General features: G+C 52.0%; 1 protein-coding gene across 8 annotated transcripts in view; it reads right to left on the bottom strand.

Annotated features, from left to right (window-relative positions):
- Positions 1-18,749, bottom strand: part of GIT2 (G protein-coupled receptor kinase interacting ArfGAP 2) — a 57,470-nt gene that overhangs the window by 31,314 nt on the left and 7,407 nt on the right. For 6 of the 8 annotated variants that reach the window (XM_015413262.1, XM_015413267.1, XM_015413266.1 and 3 more), the window contains exons 4-13: positions 17,415-17,520; positions 16,394-16,480; positions 16,149-16,279; positions 15,673-15,767; positions 13,331-13,376; positions 9,609-9,660; positions 7,558-7,630; positions 6,111-6,208; positions 3,516-3,627; positions 2,176-2,318 (exon numbers count right to left, since the gene is read on the bottom strand). In XM_015413262.1, coding sequence (XP_015268748.1) covers positions 2,176-2,318; positions 3,516-3,627; positions 6,111-6,208; positions 7,558-7,630; positions 9,609-9,660; positions 13,331-13,376; positions 15,673-15,767; positions 16,149-16,279; positions 16,394-16,480; positions 17,415-17,520 — 943 coding nt within the window. The remainder of the gene's footprint in view (positions 1-2,175; positions 2,319-3,515; positions 3,628-6,110; positions 6,209-7,557; positions 7,631-9,608; positions 9,661-13,330; positions 13,377-15,672; positions 15,768-16,148; positions 16,280-16,393; positions 16,481-17,414; positions 17,521-18,749) is intronic. The other 2 variants (XM_015413264.1, XM_015413270.1) reach the window with 1 other exon arrangement.

Genomic DNA, 18,749 nt, shown 5'->3' with positions numbered 1-18,749 from the left:
GGGCTTGCCCGGGCGCCCCGCAGCTGCAGGGTGCCCAGGCAAGCCAAGGGAAGGCATGGGGGTGTGTGGCCTAATATGCTAATTAGTTGTGCTTGTCATGGGTATGGCCTAATATGCTAATGAGCTCCTGCTAGGCTTTTTCTACAAAAAAAAGAGCCCTGATTCCAGGTATAAGCTTTGTGTGCCTGCACACTTCTTCAGAGACAGAGAGGGGGAGGGAGGAAAAGAGCCAGAGGTAGCATGTGTGTGTGTGTGATAGTCAGAGAGAGAGAGAGAGAGAGAGAGAGAGATCCACGGCAGAGCAGGAGCTTTCATGAGTCACTGCTCACTTCTTCAGATACAACTAGAATGTGAGTCCATCTGCCCTTATATCTTGGAGAGTGAAGTGATTTCAGACGCCAAATTGCAATAGCAGGCATTGGTGATAGGAGAAGAAACCTAGGTCTTAATTCAGACCAGAAGGATGCATTGTCTTGAGTTTCATCATCAATTGCAATTCAGCGGTCTATCTTTCTAACTTCCCTTTGAAAATCCTTTGTAGGCGAACTGCTACTCTTAGGTCAGCAACTGAATGTCCTGGAAGGTTAAAATGTTCCCGCACTAGTTTCTGAATGTTGTGGTTTCTAATAGCAGTAGAAAGAGTAAGAGTTCAGTAGCACCTTAAAGACTTAACAAAATTTGTGGTAGGTTATGAGCTTTTGTGAGTCACTGCTCACTTCTTCAGACTTATTTCCATTTATTCTTTGCATCCTCCTGGACCAAATTGAGACCTAGGTTCTCTGTCTCATTACCAATGCTGATATCTCCACACCTATTACCCCTCTTGCATATCACACCTAATCCAATCACTGCCACAGGAGGTGGCGGCGGCTACAAGCATGGACGGCTTCAAGAGGGAATTAGATAAGCATATGGAGCAGAGGTCCATCAGTGGCTATTAGCCACAAGGTACAGATAGGAACTCTCAGTCTGGGGCAAGGGATGCTCTGTATTCGGGTGCTGGGGGGGGCAACAGTGGGAGGGCTTCTAGTGTCCTGGCCCCACTGCTGGACCTCCTGGTGGCACCTGGCATTTTTGGTCGCTGTGTGACACAGAGTGTTGGACTGGATGGGCCACTGGCCTGATCCAGCATTGGATTCTCTTATGTTCTTAAGCTTGCTTTTGCCATTCGACATCTGAAATCATCTTTATAAAGTTTATATCTCCAGTACCTCATGTTACATTTTATGGCACACATGGCCGGGCCTGACAAAGTGACCTTTAAGTCAGATCTAGCCCTTGTAACAAATGAGTTTGACAACCCTGCTGTAGAGGATCTGGAACACTGAGCCCCCAGGACGAGGGCAGCTCTTCCTTTGCTGGCAGGGGGAGTGAGGAGGTACAAAGACTGCCCCGCTGGACCAGACCTGTCTCATGTCCCACAGGGACCAGCCAGATGCCCCTGGGAAGCCTGCCAGCCGGCCATGGCAGCAACTGCTTTCCCCCTCTAATAATTCTGCTCAATATTTTGCACCTGGTTAACACAGGGGGGTCTTGGGCAGGGAGCAGGGCAAACACCAGGGGATGGTGAACACATGAAACCGCCCTAAGCTGAAACAGACCCCTTGGTCTATCAAGGTCATCATCGTCTACTCACACCAGCAGTGGCTCTCCAGGGTCTCAGGCAGAGTTCTTTTACGTGACCGACCACCTGGTCCTTTTTTTTTAAACTGGAGATGCTGGGGATTGAACCTGGGACCTTCTGCACGTGAAGCAGATGCTCTAGCACTGAGCCACGGCCCCTCCCACAGCACACGGCACACATCCTGAACACTTATGAGATTTGCACAAAAACATGCAGTGGCCTCCTTCCAAGTCAGATCATCCAGCTCGGAATGCACTGGCCAGTAACGGCTAGCTGGCTCTGCAGCTCTGTTTCTCAAATGACATCGAGCGCTGGGGAAGTGGGCACTGCTGGTTACGGAAGGAAGGAAGGAAGGAAGGAAGGAAGGAAGGAAGGAAGGAAGGAAGGAAGGAAGGAAGGAAGGAAGGAAGGAAGGCCACTCTTTGCAACCTGGAGAGCAGTGCTCAGAATGTAGACAGGTTGCAAGCAAGAGGTAGGAGTCCCCCAGCAAAGCCTTCTGCAGCCCACTTTGCAGCTTGCAGCCTGTGCAAGGACTGGGGGGGGGGCACTACCTTTTGGCGAGCCGTCTTGGCCATGTTCGTTCCAAGATCCACCTCCTCGTCGGAGGCGACGCTGTCATAGTCGGGCTGGTCGTTCTCCTGACTCTCCGTACTGTGCTGGCTGCTGATCGACTTCAGGATGAGTTCAACGTTTTCTAGAAAAAGCCAGAATGCTGACGCTTAAGGAAGCCTGCTTTTCCTCACGACAATCCAGCCCAGAACTGCGGCTCCAAAAAACTCGGAAGAAAGCAAACGGGAACGGCAGGATCCAGGCGCCCTCCAACCCACCCCCCCCCCTGCAGCTGGAAACAAGCAGGAAACAAGTGTCCCCCATTTTTGCCTTGAAGTTAACAACTCCTGATTACACCTGACCAATACTCCCTCTAAGCTGTGGAGTCTTGTGAGCAAAAATTCTACTTTGTGAGCCACCGGCATTGAAGTTGTGAGCCAGCGATTTGGCTGCCCAGTGTGGACTCCACGGCCCGGACTGAGGCACTGCTGCCTTCTACATAGGATGAACACCACAATGGCTGGCTAGCTGGTGCAAGCCCTGGTAACATCGAGATTAGATTACTGCAATGTGCTCTTCACGGGGCTGCCCTTGAAGACTGTCTGGAAGCAGCTGTTGGGGCAGAATGCCATGGCCAGAGTGCTGACTGGAGTGAGTCATAGGGACCAGATCGCTCCAGCCTTGTTCCATCTACACCAGCTTCCATGTTTGCTTCCAGGCTCAATTTAGGGTGCTGGGTTTGACCTTTAGGCCCCTGCAAGGCCTGGGACCAACATACCTTAAGAACCACCTTCTCCCACATGAACCTGCCCCCCTTTTCTCTGGTCAACTTCAGCGCCCCCTCCCCCCTCCCCCCCCCCCCCCCCGAAGCTAGATAGGTGGCAATTCAAAAAAGGGCTTTCGGGTTCGTGGCACCAAAACGTTCGGACTCCTTCCCCCGGGAGATTTGTCTGACTCCGTCAGTGTCTTCTGCCAGTGGGGGAAGCCTCTTCTTGTTTTGTTTGGCAGACTCCCCAAATAATGGTTACTGGTCTCCTCCCTGGTTCTGGTATTGCACGTTTGTGTGTTTCTACTGACATATTTTATCATTTTGAATGTTTTAAGTGTTCTTTTTAATTCATCAAGTGTTCCAAGTCTTCCATGTTTTAATACTGGGGGCGGGGGGCTTTGGAGACTCTTGACTGGTTGGGAAAGGCAGCATAAAAACGTTTTGAATAAATAAAGAGATAGATAAAAGAGGGCCAAAGAAGGCAGAATGGCCAAGGTGGCGGCAGGAAGGGTCCCAGAGCAAAGGAGGAGGAAGTCAGCGTGGGCCTCCGCCAGCCGCTCCGGCAGGACTCACCTTTGGAACTCGGGACAGGGTTCCCCTGCTGCCTCCGTTTGGCATCCCCTAGGATGTCGATGACGAGCGTTGCGAACTCGTGGGCGTTGAAGCGGGCCAGCTTCTGCCTCCCCTGAAAGACAGAAGCCAGTCAGACTATGCAGGAGTTTGGGGGAGGGGTTGGCAGGGAATGAAACGAGAGCACAGCCAGCGTCACCAGGGCAGCAGCCCCTCCTCTACACACGGAAACATTCTTGGCACTTGGAAGGGGGGCAACAGCCAGAGGGCTTTTGGAGTTCCGGCCCCACTGGTGGGCCTCCTGATGGCTCCTGGGTCTTGGCCACTGTGTGAGTGCTGGACTGGAGGGGCCACTGGGCTGATCCAACACTGGGTTCTCCTAGGTTCTTATGTAGCAAGCCTAAATTTGTATCCAGATATCACATCACCCTCCCCCAGGCCCTTTTACCCCCTTGCTACCCACTCCCAGATGCTGTAGTTCATCTACACTTTCCCCATCTCTACAATACCCTGAGATGTGGCAATAAGAACAGTATGTGGGCATTCCAAGCACGGCCACAGCAGTTCTTTTCTGATGATGATGAAGAAGAGGAGATTGGATTTACACCCTGCCCTTCACTACCCAAAGGTGTCTCAGAGTGGCTGACAAACTCCTTTCCCTTTCCCCTCCCCACAACAGACACCCTGGGAGGCAGGTGGGGCTGAGAGAGCTCTTAACAGAAACTGCTCTTTTTCAAGGACAGCTCTTATCAGAACTATGGCTTGCCCAAGGTCATCCAGCCAGGTGCAAGTGGAGGAGTGGGGAATCAAACCCGGTTCTCCAAGATTAGAGTCCGCACACTTCACCACTACACCAAACTGGCATCCCTTCCCTGATGACCCCTGGCGTGCAATCTGCCCTTTAAAAAATAGGCCACTGCGCGGTGAATTGACATTTTTGACAAGTGTGCCAGCAACAAAGCAAGGTCTTTAGGGAGGAAACCTGCCACTGCCAGCTCAGAACCCCACAAGTTCTGGAGATCCCTGGGGGACCCCACCAGTGTTCCCTCTAAGCTGAGTCAGTGTGAGCTAGCGCACAGTTCTTTAGCCACCGGCTCACACATTTTTGCCTTCGCTCAGGAAGGATGGGGCTCCAGAGCAAACTGATTTATGCAGTAGCCAAATCGCTCGCTCACAACTTAAATGTCAGGAGCTCACAAAGTAGGATTTTTGCTCACAAGACTCCACAGCTTAGAGGGAGCACTGGACCCCACTCCTCCCTCCCCACCTGTTTATTCCCACCCCACTTCCTCTTTTTCAACCAGTTACTAATACCCAAAAGGACAGGTGCTCTTATCCCTGGACTGTTACCTGTTTGGTCAGAAGCCCTCGGCAAGGCGCCTGGTCCAGTACTTTTTGGCAGCCAACTGCTATGCATATATAGTCTAAAATGAATCCATTCATATAATCCCTCATAGGAAAATACAGGAGCCAAGAAGATCCATAATAGGAAAATACAGAGTCCAAAGTACTTATCCAACACTTTTCTTAGGTAATTTTCAGTGTTTCGGAACAAAGAACATTGGGAGTCTCTCCGTTCCCTTATAGGATAATACTATTCTGTTTCTTCAACATTGGCCTCTATGGAAGCATGTTTTGGTCCTGTTACATAGAAGCAGCCTTTAGAGGTGCTGACTAGAGTTTAGGAGACCTTGCCCAATGTTGACTCTTGTTTACGAGACTATATGTAACAGTGGGGAAAAAGGGGGTTTCTGTGGGATTACTCCTTATGAAAGATTATATTATTGCATTTTGATTAAAGGTTGCTTCAATAAGTGTTTGTCATATTATTGCATTTTGTATTTTTCACAGTTCTTTGTTCCTGAGGAAGGACCAGAAGTCTGAAACACTGAAAATTACCTGGGAAAAGTGTTGGATATTTATCTTGTATTTTTATACTTTGGACTCTGTATTTTCCTATGAGGGGATTATAGGAATAGATTCATTTTAGACTATATATGCATTTCACTTTATTGAAGTCTCCTTTCGTATATTTTTTGCAGGCTATTCAGCTCACAGTTGTTTTCTGCTCTTCTTTGCTATTTCCTGCTGTGTGCTGTACTGCTTGTTGTTGTACGTCCAAGTACGACGTCACCTCTGCCTACCTGGTTTCTGACACTCTCAAACAATTCTCAGATTGGGGAGGCGGGACTTCCCTTTGCTGAAGCCGGGGCTGATGCCACTCCACAAGGCTCAGTCTTCTTTGCCTTTGAAACGCTGTCTTTCATAACTCTTTCTACCACCAATTTATATAGGACAGAAAGGGAAGCTACCCGCTCTGTACGTCCCTGTGCCCCCTCCCCACTGATCCTGTTTTAAAACTGAGTTGCGTTAGGCATTCCCTTCGCTATATGTCCAACCAGAAAGGGGAAGGCAGTTCAAGACAGCCCAAGATCTTAGGAAGGAACTGGAAACGTCCCAGGTGTGTGCTCAGAGACACAGTGTTAGGCTGGCACCCGGGACACTGGGGGAATGACAAACACAGACACACACACACAGACACGTTCATTCAGTCCTGGTCATTAGACCCGGGGGGTGAGGAATCACAATCTAACATACCTGGTTCCTTGTTGAGGAATACTCTGGATTCACAGGAAGAAAAGGGACCACTGTCGTCTCTGTTACCAGTGTGCTGTGGTTCTGAGTAGCCAGCCAGACTGTTTTTTTTGGGGGGGAAAGACGGCCAATGTCAGCTATGCTTAACTTCCAAAGGGCAGCAGGTGCTGAGGCTGAAGGGGGCCCGCTGGCTGACCTGACAGCCTTTACACCCAACCCAAGGCAATGGGGACATGGTGGCTAGTGTTACGTGATAAGACAGGAAAACACTCTGCATGTGCTCATAGGCATCTATTCCTTATGACTACTTTATGCATTTGAAGCTGGTCGCCCTAGCACTGAGAACAGGTTTGAGGGCGGAAACCGGGCTTACATTAGACCTTTGTTCAATTTCTAAACCATATCTATTTCTCAAGCCAATCTGCCTTGACAAGGGAGCTAGAAAGTTGCTTTTATTTTGATATAAAAACCAAGGGCAGGACCACATGTTGCAATGTACACAGAGCTGCCGCCAAAAACAGCAGTCCTGCGAGGGTTCCTCCTCGGTGTGCAGGGCCACCTGCCCACTTCTCAACACCATTCCTTTCTGCATCTGCCTACCTTCGGCTTGAAGCAGCCAGCAACATGAGGCAGCAAGGAGGAAACTGTGGCATGACAAACACGAGGGTGCATTCACTGTTCCCTCTAAGCTGAGTTAGTGTGAGCTGTTGTTGTTGTTCAGTCGCAGTCGAGTCTGACTCTTCGCGACCCCATGGACCAGATCACGCCAGGCCCTCCTGTCTTCCCTTGTCCTCCAGAGTTTGCTTAATTTCATGTCCGTTGCATCGATAACACTGTCCAACCATCTCATCCTTTGCCGTCCCCTTCTTCCTTGACCTTCAAACTTTCCCAGCATCATGGTCTTCTCCAGGGAGTGCTCCCTTCTCATTTGGTGGTGGCCAAAGTAGCTGAGCTTCAGCTTCAGTCTCTGGCCTTCCAGGGAACAGTCAGGGTTGATTTCTTTTAGGATTGACCGATTTGATCTCCTTGCAGTCCAAGGGACTCTCAAGAGTCTTCTCCAGCACCAAAAATAACAGTTTTGTAGCCTCCGACTCACACATTTTTGTCTCAGCTCAGGAAGGGATGGCTCCAGAGCAAACTAACTTATGCAGCAGCCAAATCATTCGCCCACCACTTTAGTGCCAGCAGCTCACAAAGTACAATGTTTGCTCACACTCCACAGCTTAGAGGGAGCACTGCATTAGCATAGGGGAAAGAACACACACAAAGCTGACACTTTCAGCAACGTCTCCTGTGCTTTCAGCAACATGCGGTTCTTCTCTGAAATTTTTGGCATGCTCAGTTCCTCACCAGGTACCACATTCCTCAGGGGCCTGGCACACGGGGTGCTCTTCAGCCCTCCCCAGAACTCCGTAACGTTCCCACAGTGCCACTAGCAATGGAAAGTTACCTCCATCTGTCTCCCGCCTGTCCACCTCGTCGTAGACATCCATGGCTAGCTCCTCGAACAAGTGGTTGCTCAGCTGGTGTGGAAAGACAAAAGACGTCCCGTTTACCCCTGACTCCAGTGAAGCGACTCCCCTAGGATGGGGACAAAAATCATGTTCCCGGGAGACTCGAATGGGAAGCCAGCTGGACTGCTGAACAGCCCAAAGACCCCGGGGGGCAGTTCTGTGCGAGCAAAGAGCTTGACGGGAGATGAACGTGGAAGGGAGGGATGTGCTAAGTGCAGCAAATTTAACGGCAAGGATATATGTACAATACAAGAACTCGTGGGCACTCAATGAAATTGCTGAGCAGTCGGGTTAGAATGGATAAAAGGAAGTCCTTCTTCACCCAAAGAGTAATGAACACATGGAATTCACGGCCACAAGAGGTGGTGGCGGCTACAAGCACAGACAGCATCCAGAGGGAACTGGATAAACATACGGAGCAGAGGTCCATCAGTGGCTCTTAGCCACAAGGTATAGATAGGAACTCTCGGTCTGGGGCAAGGGATGCTCTGTATTCTTGGTGCTTGGGGGGGGGCAACAGTGGGAGGGCTTCAAGTGCCCTGGTCCCACTGTTGCAGGACCTCCTGATGGCACCTGGTATTTTTAGCCACTGTGTGACACAGAGTGTTGGACTGGATAGGCTATTGGCCTGATCCAACATTGGCTTCTCTTATGTTCTTATATGGAGCAGAGGTCCATCAGTGGCTATTAGCCACAATAGCCACTTTCAGTCTGGGGCAAGGGTATTTTTGGCCACTGTGTGACACAGAGTGTTGGACTGGATGCTCAGGTGTAACGTGCAAACAGGGAGCCTGCTGCAGCTGGCCGGCCGGTGAGCGAAAGTACCCCCCCCCGAGACTGCCCAGAGGGCATCAAACGCTTCCAAACCAGACCCGCCCCCGGGGGCCCCAAGCGGAAGCAAGCTCTGCCAGGGCTCCCCAAATGGCCAGGCTGCCTTTCAACGAAACACACACAGAGCGTCACCAGCTACACAGAGAAGGACAACCCGCTTTCTCCACACTACACACAATTTTTTTTTAGAACATAAAAACGTCAGAAGTGCCCAGCTGGACCAGACCAGTGAGGGTCCATCCAGCCCAGCATCCCATCTCAGACAGTGCGAGCCGGTTCCTCTGGAGGGCCAAGCACTGGGCACAGAGGCCTTTCCCCTGGTGTTGCTTCCTGGCTTTACATTACAGGCCATTCTATTTTCATAGGATCCTAGAATTGGAAGGAACCTCCAGGGCCATCTAGTCCAACCCCCTGTAGGAGGCAGGAAATACACAAACACCTCCCCCTCCACACCCCCAATGACCACTCTTCCACACCCAGAAGAAGACAAAAAACCTCCAGGATCCCTGGGCCAAACTGGCCTGGAGAAAAACGACCTCCTGACCCCAAAGGGGCAATCAGCATTTCCCTGGGGGCGTGTCAGAGAGGGCCACAAACACTCAGCTCCTTTCCTAATAACCCCCCAACATGAAATCAGTGTTCTCTATTGCTGCCGCCACAGAGGACCGTGAGCCCAGGATCCCTTCCCCCAATTCGTTCTTGGGGCAGAGCCGGAGGTGCTTGGCTTGCCTTAAGAAAACCTGACAGCTAATACTCAAAAAGCCCAACCATCAAGTGGAAAACCAGGCCCTCCCGTTCCTTGAAAAAGGCCACTGCTGCGTGGTGACCTCACGGAGCTCCGCCACGTGGGATTTTCGAGGCCGGAGACGAGCAGAGGTGGCTTCCTGGGGCTTCTCTGCCAAGCCCTCCTCGGCGGCCCCCCCCCCCGGGGCGCCCCCCCCCCCCGCGGGCCAGGCCTGCTCAGCTCCCGAGCTCTGATAAGACAGGTCTAGTCTGGGCTACTGGGGCCGCTCCGCTCCTTCCTTTAGCTCCAACCTTTTCCGGACTCGGGAGCCACGGGGACCTCGCGCGAGCCCTTCCCCCTGCCACGGCCACGGTCTCCTCAGCTGGCCGGCTGCCTCAACAGATCAAAGGGCTGAGAGACGGCTTCACTTACCGACTGAAGCTTCTTCTTGGCTGCCTTGGCGAGTTCAGACAGATCTAAACTGCTATGAAAACGAGAAGCGGTCACTGTATTCGCAAGGGACTCCGGCTCTCTGACGAGGAGCGGGGCTCTGGGCCTGACACCTCGTTTCTGCCTGCGCTCCCTCCGCCCTCCTCTTCTCACAGCCTCTGCCTCCTCCTTCGGTCCTTCTGCTGTTCTCCCTGCCCCCCACCCCCAACATTCAGGATGAAACACCCCCCCCGGCTGGGGCCTTGGAAGGTCCACAGTGCCGCAACCCGGTCTGACGCTCACCTGCCTGCAATGCTCCCCTCTAAGCTGTGGAGTCTTGTGAGCAAAAATTCTACTTTGTGAGCTGCTGGCATTAAAGTGGTGAGTGGGGTGGTTTGGCTACTGCATAAATCAGTTTGCTCTGGAGCCCTCCTTCCTGAGCTAAGACAAAAATGCGTGAGCCGGAGGCTAAAAAACTGCGATCTGGCTCACACTGACTCAGCTTAGAGGCAGGGGTCATTTCCTGCAGGAGCGCAGCTCCGGCAGTTAAGAGCCCAGGGGGTGGGCACATGCAACAAGCCCCACCCCCTGCTCCCAGCAGCCCTCAGTCAGAGCAAGAAGCAGCCAGGTAAGTTGCAGAGCTCCCCCCGGTCCAAAACAGTCCAGTGGCACCTTTAAGGCGAAGCTTTATTCAGGCACAAGCTCGCCCTCCTCTGCGAGGACAGATCTACACGTTCCGTCCCCCTCAATAGCTGGCAATCCAAAACAGTCCAGTGGAGCCTGAGCGGTGGGTGTTGCCCTCTGACACACTTCTGGTGAGGTCAGGGGGTGTGGCATATGCAAACGAGTTATGCTAATGAGCTCCTGCACCTCTTTTTCTACGAAATGACCCCTGCTTAGAGGGAACACGTCCTGCCTGAGAATCTGCCAAACGGTGCTGCGAGCGGCACAGAAGGTCAGCAGGGTAGCTGAACCTGGAGGGAGCGAAGCGCAGACCCAGCACTGTGAGTGGCCTGGCCTGGAGAGACCAGATTTCCCATCAGACGAGCCTGGGGACACGTTTCAGCCTAGCTGGCCTCCGGCTGGGCCTCAGGACAGGAACTGCCCTGGTAGACTGTCTGTCCCAGGAAAGAGACAGAAGAGGGGCCTGGCCCAGTCAGTCCTCCGGGGTCTTTCGGCAGCTTCTGCTGGTCTCCGCCTGGAGGCTGGGAAGCGCTGCAGCAGCCCTGCTCCCCTTCCCCAGGACAGTCCCACAAGAAGGGGCCGGGAGACTTTGTTTCTCCCCCTCAGAACTGACCTGTGGGGCTCTGGGCGTCATCGTCCATGTCTTTTAACATTTACACAAAACCAAGGGAGGTGGGAGGAGGAGTCGGCAGACTGTGGATGGCGCCCGACTTTCCTCCTCAGCATCAGGTGCAACAGAGAGCCAGACTACGTGGCACATCTGGCCACAGGCTGGGCTGGGATCCCCCAGCCTGACCTGCTTCGCCTTCTCCACAGCCGTGCGGCAGCTGCAGGGGATCTACCCGAGCTCTCCAGGGCCCGTTTCAGGGGAGGAAGGGTTTAGGCCTTCCCTCCGGTGCCTTTTCCCTGAGCTGCAGGTGACCTCTGGAACAGGGCACTGAGCAGCCGCCTGGCCACTCCAGCTCGGGACAGAGATGTGGGGGTGGGAGGAGAGAGGCTGGAGTCCCTCATCCACTCAGTGCTGTAGTCCCAACCCAAATTGGGTTCAGAGGAGATTGGATTTATATCCCACCCTTCACTTGGGAGTCTCAGAGCAGCTTACACACTCCTCTCCCTTCCCCTCCCCACAACAGACACCCTGTGAGGTAGGCGGGGCTGAGAGAGCTCTTGACAGAAACTGCTCTTGAGAGAACAGCTCTGAGAGAACTGGAACTGACCCAAGGTCACCCAGCAGGCTGCATGTGGAGGAGGAGTGGGGAATCAAACCCGGTTCTCCCAGATTAGAGACCGCTCACTTAACCACGACACCACTGAGATAAGTAAGTTCCCCACAGCTGGGTTAGGGGAATAGATTGAGTCGTTTGGCCCAGCAACTCTGCGACGAAGTAACAATGAAGTCAGCACATCTAAAAACGGAGTGCTTCAATGGTGGCTCCGACAATTCTGAACTACCTCTCAGCAGACACTGATTCGGAGGGGATGAATGAAAACTCCGCTCTTCTGCCGAGCCACTCTGCTTGCCGCGTTCTGTTTGTGTGTTGCTACAAGCGGCTTCTGGGCCTGCAGGTTCTGATCGCGCTGAATCCATCGGGGGTTTGTGTGTCCTGCTGTTTCACACTGACAGCGGCCAACAATTAGGGTTGCCACCTCTGGATTGGGAAATACCTGGAGATTTTTGGGGGTGGAGCCTGAGGAGGGCAGGGCTTGGGGGGAGACTTTAACGGGGTCAAATGCCACAGAGCCCACTTTCCAAAACGGCCATTCTCTCCAGGTGGACTGAGCTCCATCGCCTGGAGATCACAGTTGTAACCCCAGGAGGGCTCCAGGCACCCCCTGGAGGTTGAGGTCAAAGACAAGAGCTCAGGGGACAGGCTGAACTTAGTAAGGGGAAACAACCGTGATACGGTAACGAAGTCTTATGAGGGAAAAATGTATCTTCTTTAATTATCTCTCCTGCCAACCTAGCAGTTTGAAAGCAAGAAATTGCAAGTAGATAAATAGGGACCACTTTGGTGGGAAGGGAACGGCGTTCCGTGCGCCTTGGTGTTTCGTCATGCCGGCCACGTGACCACGGAGAAGTCTTCGGACAGCGCTGGCTCTTCGGCTTTGAAACGGAGATGAGCACCGCAACCCTAGAGTCGGATTCGACTGGCTTTAGAGAAAGTGAACCTTTACCTTAATTATCTAGTGAGTAACAAATAATTGAAGGTGTTTCCTTTGAAGATAATTGGTCTCAGGTTTTTCTGACGGTACAGCGCTCGATGGACCGTTTCACTCAAGGTTTCATCAGATGAGACCTTGCGCCTTTTGTATTTCTTCTGCAACCTTTTTCTGCTCCCTCACAACAAAATGATGTAAGTTAGAAAGGAAGAGGAAGCAGAAAAAAGTTGCAGTGGTTAAGTGTGCGGACTCTAATCTGGGAGAACCGGGTTTGATTCCCCACTCCTCCACTTGCACCTGCTGATGTGACCTTGGGTCAGTCACAAGTTCTGGCACAGCTGTCCTTGAAAAAGAGCCGTTTCTGTCAGAGCTCTCTCAGCCCCACCTACCTCACAGGGTGTCTGTTGTGGAGAGGGGAAGGGAAAGGAGTTTGTAAGCCGCTCTGAGACTCCCTTGGGTAGAGAAGGGCGAGGTATAAATCCAATCTCTTCTCTTCTTCTCTCTTCTTCAAGCAGAAAGGCAGCAGGTACGTTTAGTCAGAAGCAAACAAAATCAGCAAATCCATTAAGAGCATAGAGGTATACTTACAGCCGTCTGAATCCCCAATGCACAGCAGTAAGAGGAGAAACACACCACGTGTTACCTTGGCTAGCACTCTCTGCCTCAGCTATTGCTAGACAGGCAGCTCTGCCCCACCCAGTGGGGAAGTTCCTAGAAGACTAAGCGCCACAAGCAGTTCCCCAAAGGAGGATGACAGAAGTTCGGTCATCACTGAACTTCTACGCCCTTATCCTGTTTTCAGCCCCACTGACTTCACTCTAGTATTAAATATTAACTAACCGGATTATCCGATGCTCTCAGTGCCCAGTCGGTAACCTTACCTGTCTGCCATCTGAGGTATAATGAAATGCTGCCCACTTTTGTGATCTGAAAGAGAAGTTTTGGAACAGCATTAGGGGCAGCAGAGACTCATGCCTGACCTCGGCCCTCAGTTTTCCAAATGCCAACAGCTGAATTCACACAAGCAACAAAAAAACAGGTTGCTTACCAGTAACTGGTGATCTTCGAGTGGTCATCTGTCCATTCACACCAATGGGATCTAGTGCGCCTGCGCTGGATCCAGCGCAGGCGCACTAGATCCCATTGGTGTGAAGCACAGAGACCACGAAGAAGATCTGAGGGATTACAGCTAGTGTAAAGAACCAAAAACATATGGAAGCTGTAATGATGTACAAAACGCTTATAATCTCACAATAATAATGCAAAAATGAGCAGTCAAATTGAATATTATTAATTCCCAACAAGTATCCGATAGATGGATGAACTTCTCCGGAGTTTTGGCATTCGTTTCGGCTGCTAGTACACTTTGTGTGCCTGTTGATGGAAGGATTTGTTATTATGTAAGAACGTGTTCAACATATAGGATATTAGTACCTTTATATTGGATTTACACATTATGGAATAAGAAGCAGCACTATCACATCTTGATGTTTGGAAGAAGTTCTTCATGAAACGAATGCCAAAACTCCAGAGAAGTTGGTCCATCTATCTGATACTTGTTGGGAATTAATAATTTTCAATTTGACTGTTCATTTTTCTATTATTATTATTGTGAGATTATAAGCGTTTTGTACATCATTACAGCTTCTATATATTTTTGGTTTTTTTAATTCATACAAGCAGCACCCACGCTGATGCACGCTGCAGGGGAGGGTAGCGTTCAGACACTGCCTTGAAGAATGTATCACCTGGGACCTCAGAAAGTGGTCCCACAAGGAACCACACCCTGGATGCACACATGCTTGAGACTGATGCACCACACTCCCTCCATACTATCCCTCCGTAGTGGACAATAGGTAGGTTGCTGGGACACACCTGGAAGACTCCAGTCCAAATCTTCACTTAACTCATGGAGTTTATGAAGTAACTTGAGGTCTGGAGCAAGGCTCCCTCTCAGCTGTGGAGTCTTGTGAGCAAAAATTCTACTTTGTGAGCGACTGGCATGAAAGTGGTGAGCAGGCGATTTGCCTGCTGCATCAATTAGCTTGCTCTAGAGCCATGTTCCCTGAGCTAAGACAAAAATATGTGAGCCGGAGGCTAAAAAAACTGTGAGCTAGCTCACACTCACTCAGCTTAGAGGGAACAGTGGCCTGGAGCACAACGCCAGCAGAGGCCTGCCACAGAGCGCCCTCTGCTGTCACTTGCAACCTCTACCCTGCCCACGGAGCCAACTGGAATCCTCAAGCCCAAGAAAGGGGCTTCCTGGAGCAAGACTCAGCGCACTAAGCTGGCCAGGGTATGCAGGAGAAAGGGGAAGGCCACGCTGCGATCAGCCAGAGAAACTGGGGGTGGTGGCAGGTTGCCCCCTGCCGGACACCAGTAAATGTTTAGTAAACTTTAAAAGCTTACCTAAAGATCAAGGTGGGTAGCTGTGTTGGTCTGAAGCAACAGAACAAAGTTAGAGTCCAAAGGCACTTTTAAGGCCAACAAAGTCTTATTCCTCCTCCTCCTTGAATAAAATTTTGGTGGTCTTAAAGGTGCTATTGGACTCTCTGTTCTAAAAAGGAAGTTTGTAGAAAAAGGCCAGCAGGAACTCATTAGCATATTAGGCCACCCCCCTGACAGCACAGCTTATTGGCATATTAGGCCACACCCCTGACAGCACAGCTTATTGGCATATTAGGCCACACCCCTGACAGCACAGCTTATTGGCATATTAGGCCACACCCCTGACAGCACAGCTTATTGGCTTATTAGGCCACACACCCCTAATGTAGCCAATTCTAATGAGTTTCTGCTGTTAGGTGTGGCCTATTATGCTAATGAGGTCCTGCTGGGCGTGCCCAACTCAGGAGCCAGCCGGAACTCCGGTCCTGTGCGTTCCTGCCCAAAAATAGCCCTGGCTTCACCCAACCAGACACAAATACTCACCTCGCCCCTGCACTGTCAGAATTAACTCTCTCCTCTAGCTTCCCCCCCCCCATCTCCATCCTCCTCCTCCCCACATCTTGCTTGTATTTTTACAAACCAGCGGCCAGTCTCTCCCAATTGGTGGGGGACGGAAGGATAAGAACATAGCAACACAAATCACTCTGGAGGTGAAAAAATGGACCTGAGGCCAAAGCCGCCCGTGGGTCCTGCGCCCCTCCCCCCCAAGTCAAGAACTCGAGCTTAGGGAGGACCCCCTCCCACCCTTCCCAAAGTCAGTGCGGCCCCCCCTTACCAGGTCTTCGGCCACAAAGATAGAAGGCCAGCCTGTCAGTCAGCTCATACTGGATTTCCACCAGGCGTTCTGCCAGTTCGTGATACCCGCCTTGCCTGTCGGGCCCAAGGGGACGGGAGGCCAAGTCAGAATTCGGTCGGAACAAAACCAAGCTCATTATAGTCATGGCTGCGGGCCTCACCAAGGTTACGATCCTAACCACGAAGAGCTCTTCACAGCACCGGGGACAGGTTCTCAGGCCAAAAGCCACTAAAGCACCAGCAAGTCTTTCTTCTATTAGCACCCTCGCATCGCACATCTAGTTGTGCCCCCAAAGCAGAAGGTGACGCACTGAAACCGGTCCATGCACCGTTCAGTGGCAAATACCTTCTTGTACTCTCCCCCCCCCCCCCCCCCCCCCGACCACACCAGAACGGAAGCAACAGTCTCACTGCACAGAGAGAAGAAAGGCCCCCCCGAGCGCCAGCACTGCTCACTTTGCATAGTCGACTGGAGTCTTCCCACTGGAGTCCTGCGTGCCAGGATCAGCCCCGTACACGGCCAGCAATTCAGCTTGTAAAATCTGACCGGTTTTGGCAGCCACGTGAAGCGGGGTGTTTCCTTTCTCCTATAAAAATGTTTAACACGCGCCTGGTTTAGAAGCTGTCATCTCGAGTTCAGAAAGGATGACGGCGCGCTCTAAAACAGTTCCTTGCTCTGCTCGTAGGAGGCATTTTCTTACCGGGTGGAAAAAGTTGGCCTGGGCTCCCAGAGAGAGCAGCCGCAGGCACGTCTCCAGGTTCCCGGTCCTGACGCTGGAATGCAGTTGCTGAAACCAAGACAAGGACAGGATTAGGCCTCCCTTTCCCAGGCTTCTAACGTTACGTCTCCTTTACCCCTGCTGAGGACCCCACACTCAGGAGAGAGAAGAACAAGAGAAGAGGAGACTGGATTTATCCCCCGCCCTTCACTACCCGAAGGAGTCTCAGAGCGGCTTACAAACTCCTTTCCCTTCCCCTCCCTACAACAGACACCCTGTGAGGTAGGTGGGGCTGAGGGAGCTCTGACAGAAACTGCTCTTTTTTGAGGACAGCTCTGACAGGACTATGGCTTGCCCAAGGTCATCCAGCAGCTGCGAGTGGAGGAGTGGGGAATCAAACCCGGTTCTCCCAGATTAGAGTCCGCGCACTGAACTACGACACCAAAAGAGCCACCTTGCTGCCTGACTGCCTGCCCCCCGCCTTCTCATGCTCCACTTAAACTCCAGCCGGGGTTCGCAACATCTAAACAGACACAGAGAGAGACACAAAGGACTCTTTACACGGGGTCTCCAAGACCTTAACTCAAATCCAGTGAAAAATGAAAACTGATTCACAAGAGGCATTTTCTGGATAAGAGACCACCTCTGTAAAACAAGCGTTGCTGCCTTAAAAGGTTCAGAGCGTGTGCTTGAGGGGGAAGCGAGGGAACTTTACCTGGATGCTCTCGCCAGTTATGGGTCATAGGCAGGTAGAATAGCCGGGAGGCAAGGGAGAGGCCCAGGGAAAACTCCCCTTCCCTCCTGGCAGACAGCCAGCCTCCTGCTCACTACCAAAGCCAGCTACATTGACTTTGTAGCGGGGGTTTGACAACGGCAAGCAGAGGGCAAAGCATTTGGTGGGAATAGTGTGCTGCAAAGCCCGGCGGTCCGGAAACAGCCAGTACGGCCCCTCAAGCTAGAGCCACGCAGGCTGCTTGCGACCTGCCTGCAGACGGAGTCTTACCTTGCTAAGGTCTTTGGAGGTGACGCTGTCATCGTCCCGACACGGCAAGCGATGAACGAAGGCCAACATCTGGTATTTTGCTCGGATGAACTCTGCTTTGTTTGGGCTGCAAAGAGGGTCAAAAGGGGAGAGGAGATGCGGCGCATGCTGACCTTCTCCCGTACCAACCCACGTGGCAACTACACGCCTCTCTGCAGCTCCTGCTGAACATTCCTTCCTGTAAGGCTGTGAGGACGACTGTGGCCCCTGGACACAGGATTTCTCCGCAAACACTCCCCCAGGAGACAGAACGGCCTCCTGGAGATCAGTCCATCTGGCAGGGTTTCGCGAGCAGAGTTTAACCTGCCAGTTTTATAGCTGCATTCCGTGTGCCTCGGCGTCTAGTCATGCAGGCCACATGACCATGGAAACGTCTTCGGACAGGGCTGGCTCTTTGGCTTGGAAACGGAGATGAGCACTGCCCCCTAGAGTCGGATTCGACTGGCTTTCGAGCAAGGGAAACCTTCACCTTTAACCCTTTATTGCTGCAGACTCTGACTCTGGGATTGGAGTGTTTCTACTCCTGTCCTGTGACTGGATTTTTGTCGGACTGTAAACTGCCTTGGAGGAATCATGAAATATACATTTTTAAATACGTGAGCAAACAATGAGGTCCTGTAAGCAAGCCAAGGACTGCCAAGGGTGCGGGGAGAGTCAGCAAATGCAGAAATGTAGCCCACAACAGAATAAAGCATTGGGGTCAAACAGGGGCTGACAGAGCAGCAGTGCCCACATTCTCACGTTCAGCCCATCGCGTTTCTAGTTCTCTTCCAATCTCGGACGGGCCAGTTCAGACACAGCATCTTACAGAGCTGGATCCCTGAAGGGGACCTCGAGGGAGGAGGACAAGAAACCAAAGGTGTGCAGAAGCTGCGCACAGGATTTTCTTTGCAAGCCGCCACCACTGTGATGCTACAGGATGCTTGCAACTGTGACGTGAGTGGAGCAGGAAGGGCGAGGGAGTGTCGACAAGCAGTGCTGCGGACCCCCAGGGATGCAAGTCAATTCAGCTTGCGGGGGGGGGGGGACACTGCACATAGCTTGAGGAGAGGAAGTTTTGAGGAGGAGGCGGGGAAGAGCATTTGCAGAGGTTTGGAGAAGGGAAGATGCCATGCAGGAGATGCAGGCCACAACAGAGGGGGTGGAGTCTCCTTCACACCTGGATTGGAAATAACCAACCAGATCTTGCTCAGGGCAGGGCTGTTTTCTTAGGAAGAGAACTCTGGACAGTCAGACCAAGCTCCTAAAATTTCACTGCTCTGCTCATATCAGCAGAAGGTGACCATAAGACCCTCC

This window comes from Gekko japonicus, unplaced genomic scaffold (assembly GCF_001447785.1).
Source record: "Gekko japonicus isolate JY-2015 unplaced genomic scaffold, Gekko_japonicus_V1.1 scaffold10, whole genome shotgun sequence".
Taxonomy (NCBI): Eukaryota; Metazoa; Chordata; class Lepidosauria; order Squamata; family Gekkonidae; genus Gekko; species Gekko japonicus.
Note: the sequence above shows the minus strand (reverse complement) of the source record. Positions and strands in the feature narration are given on the sequence as shown.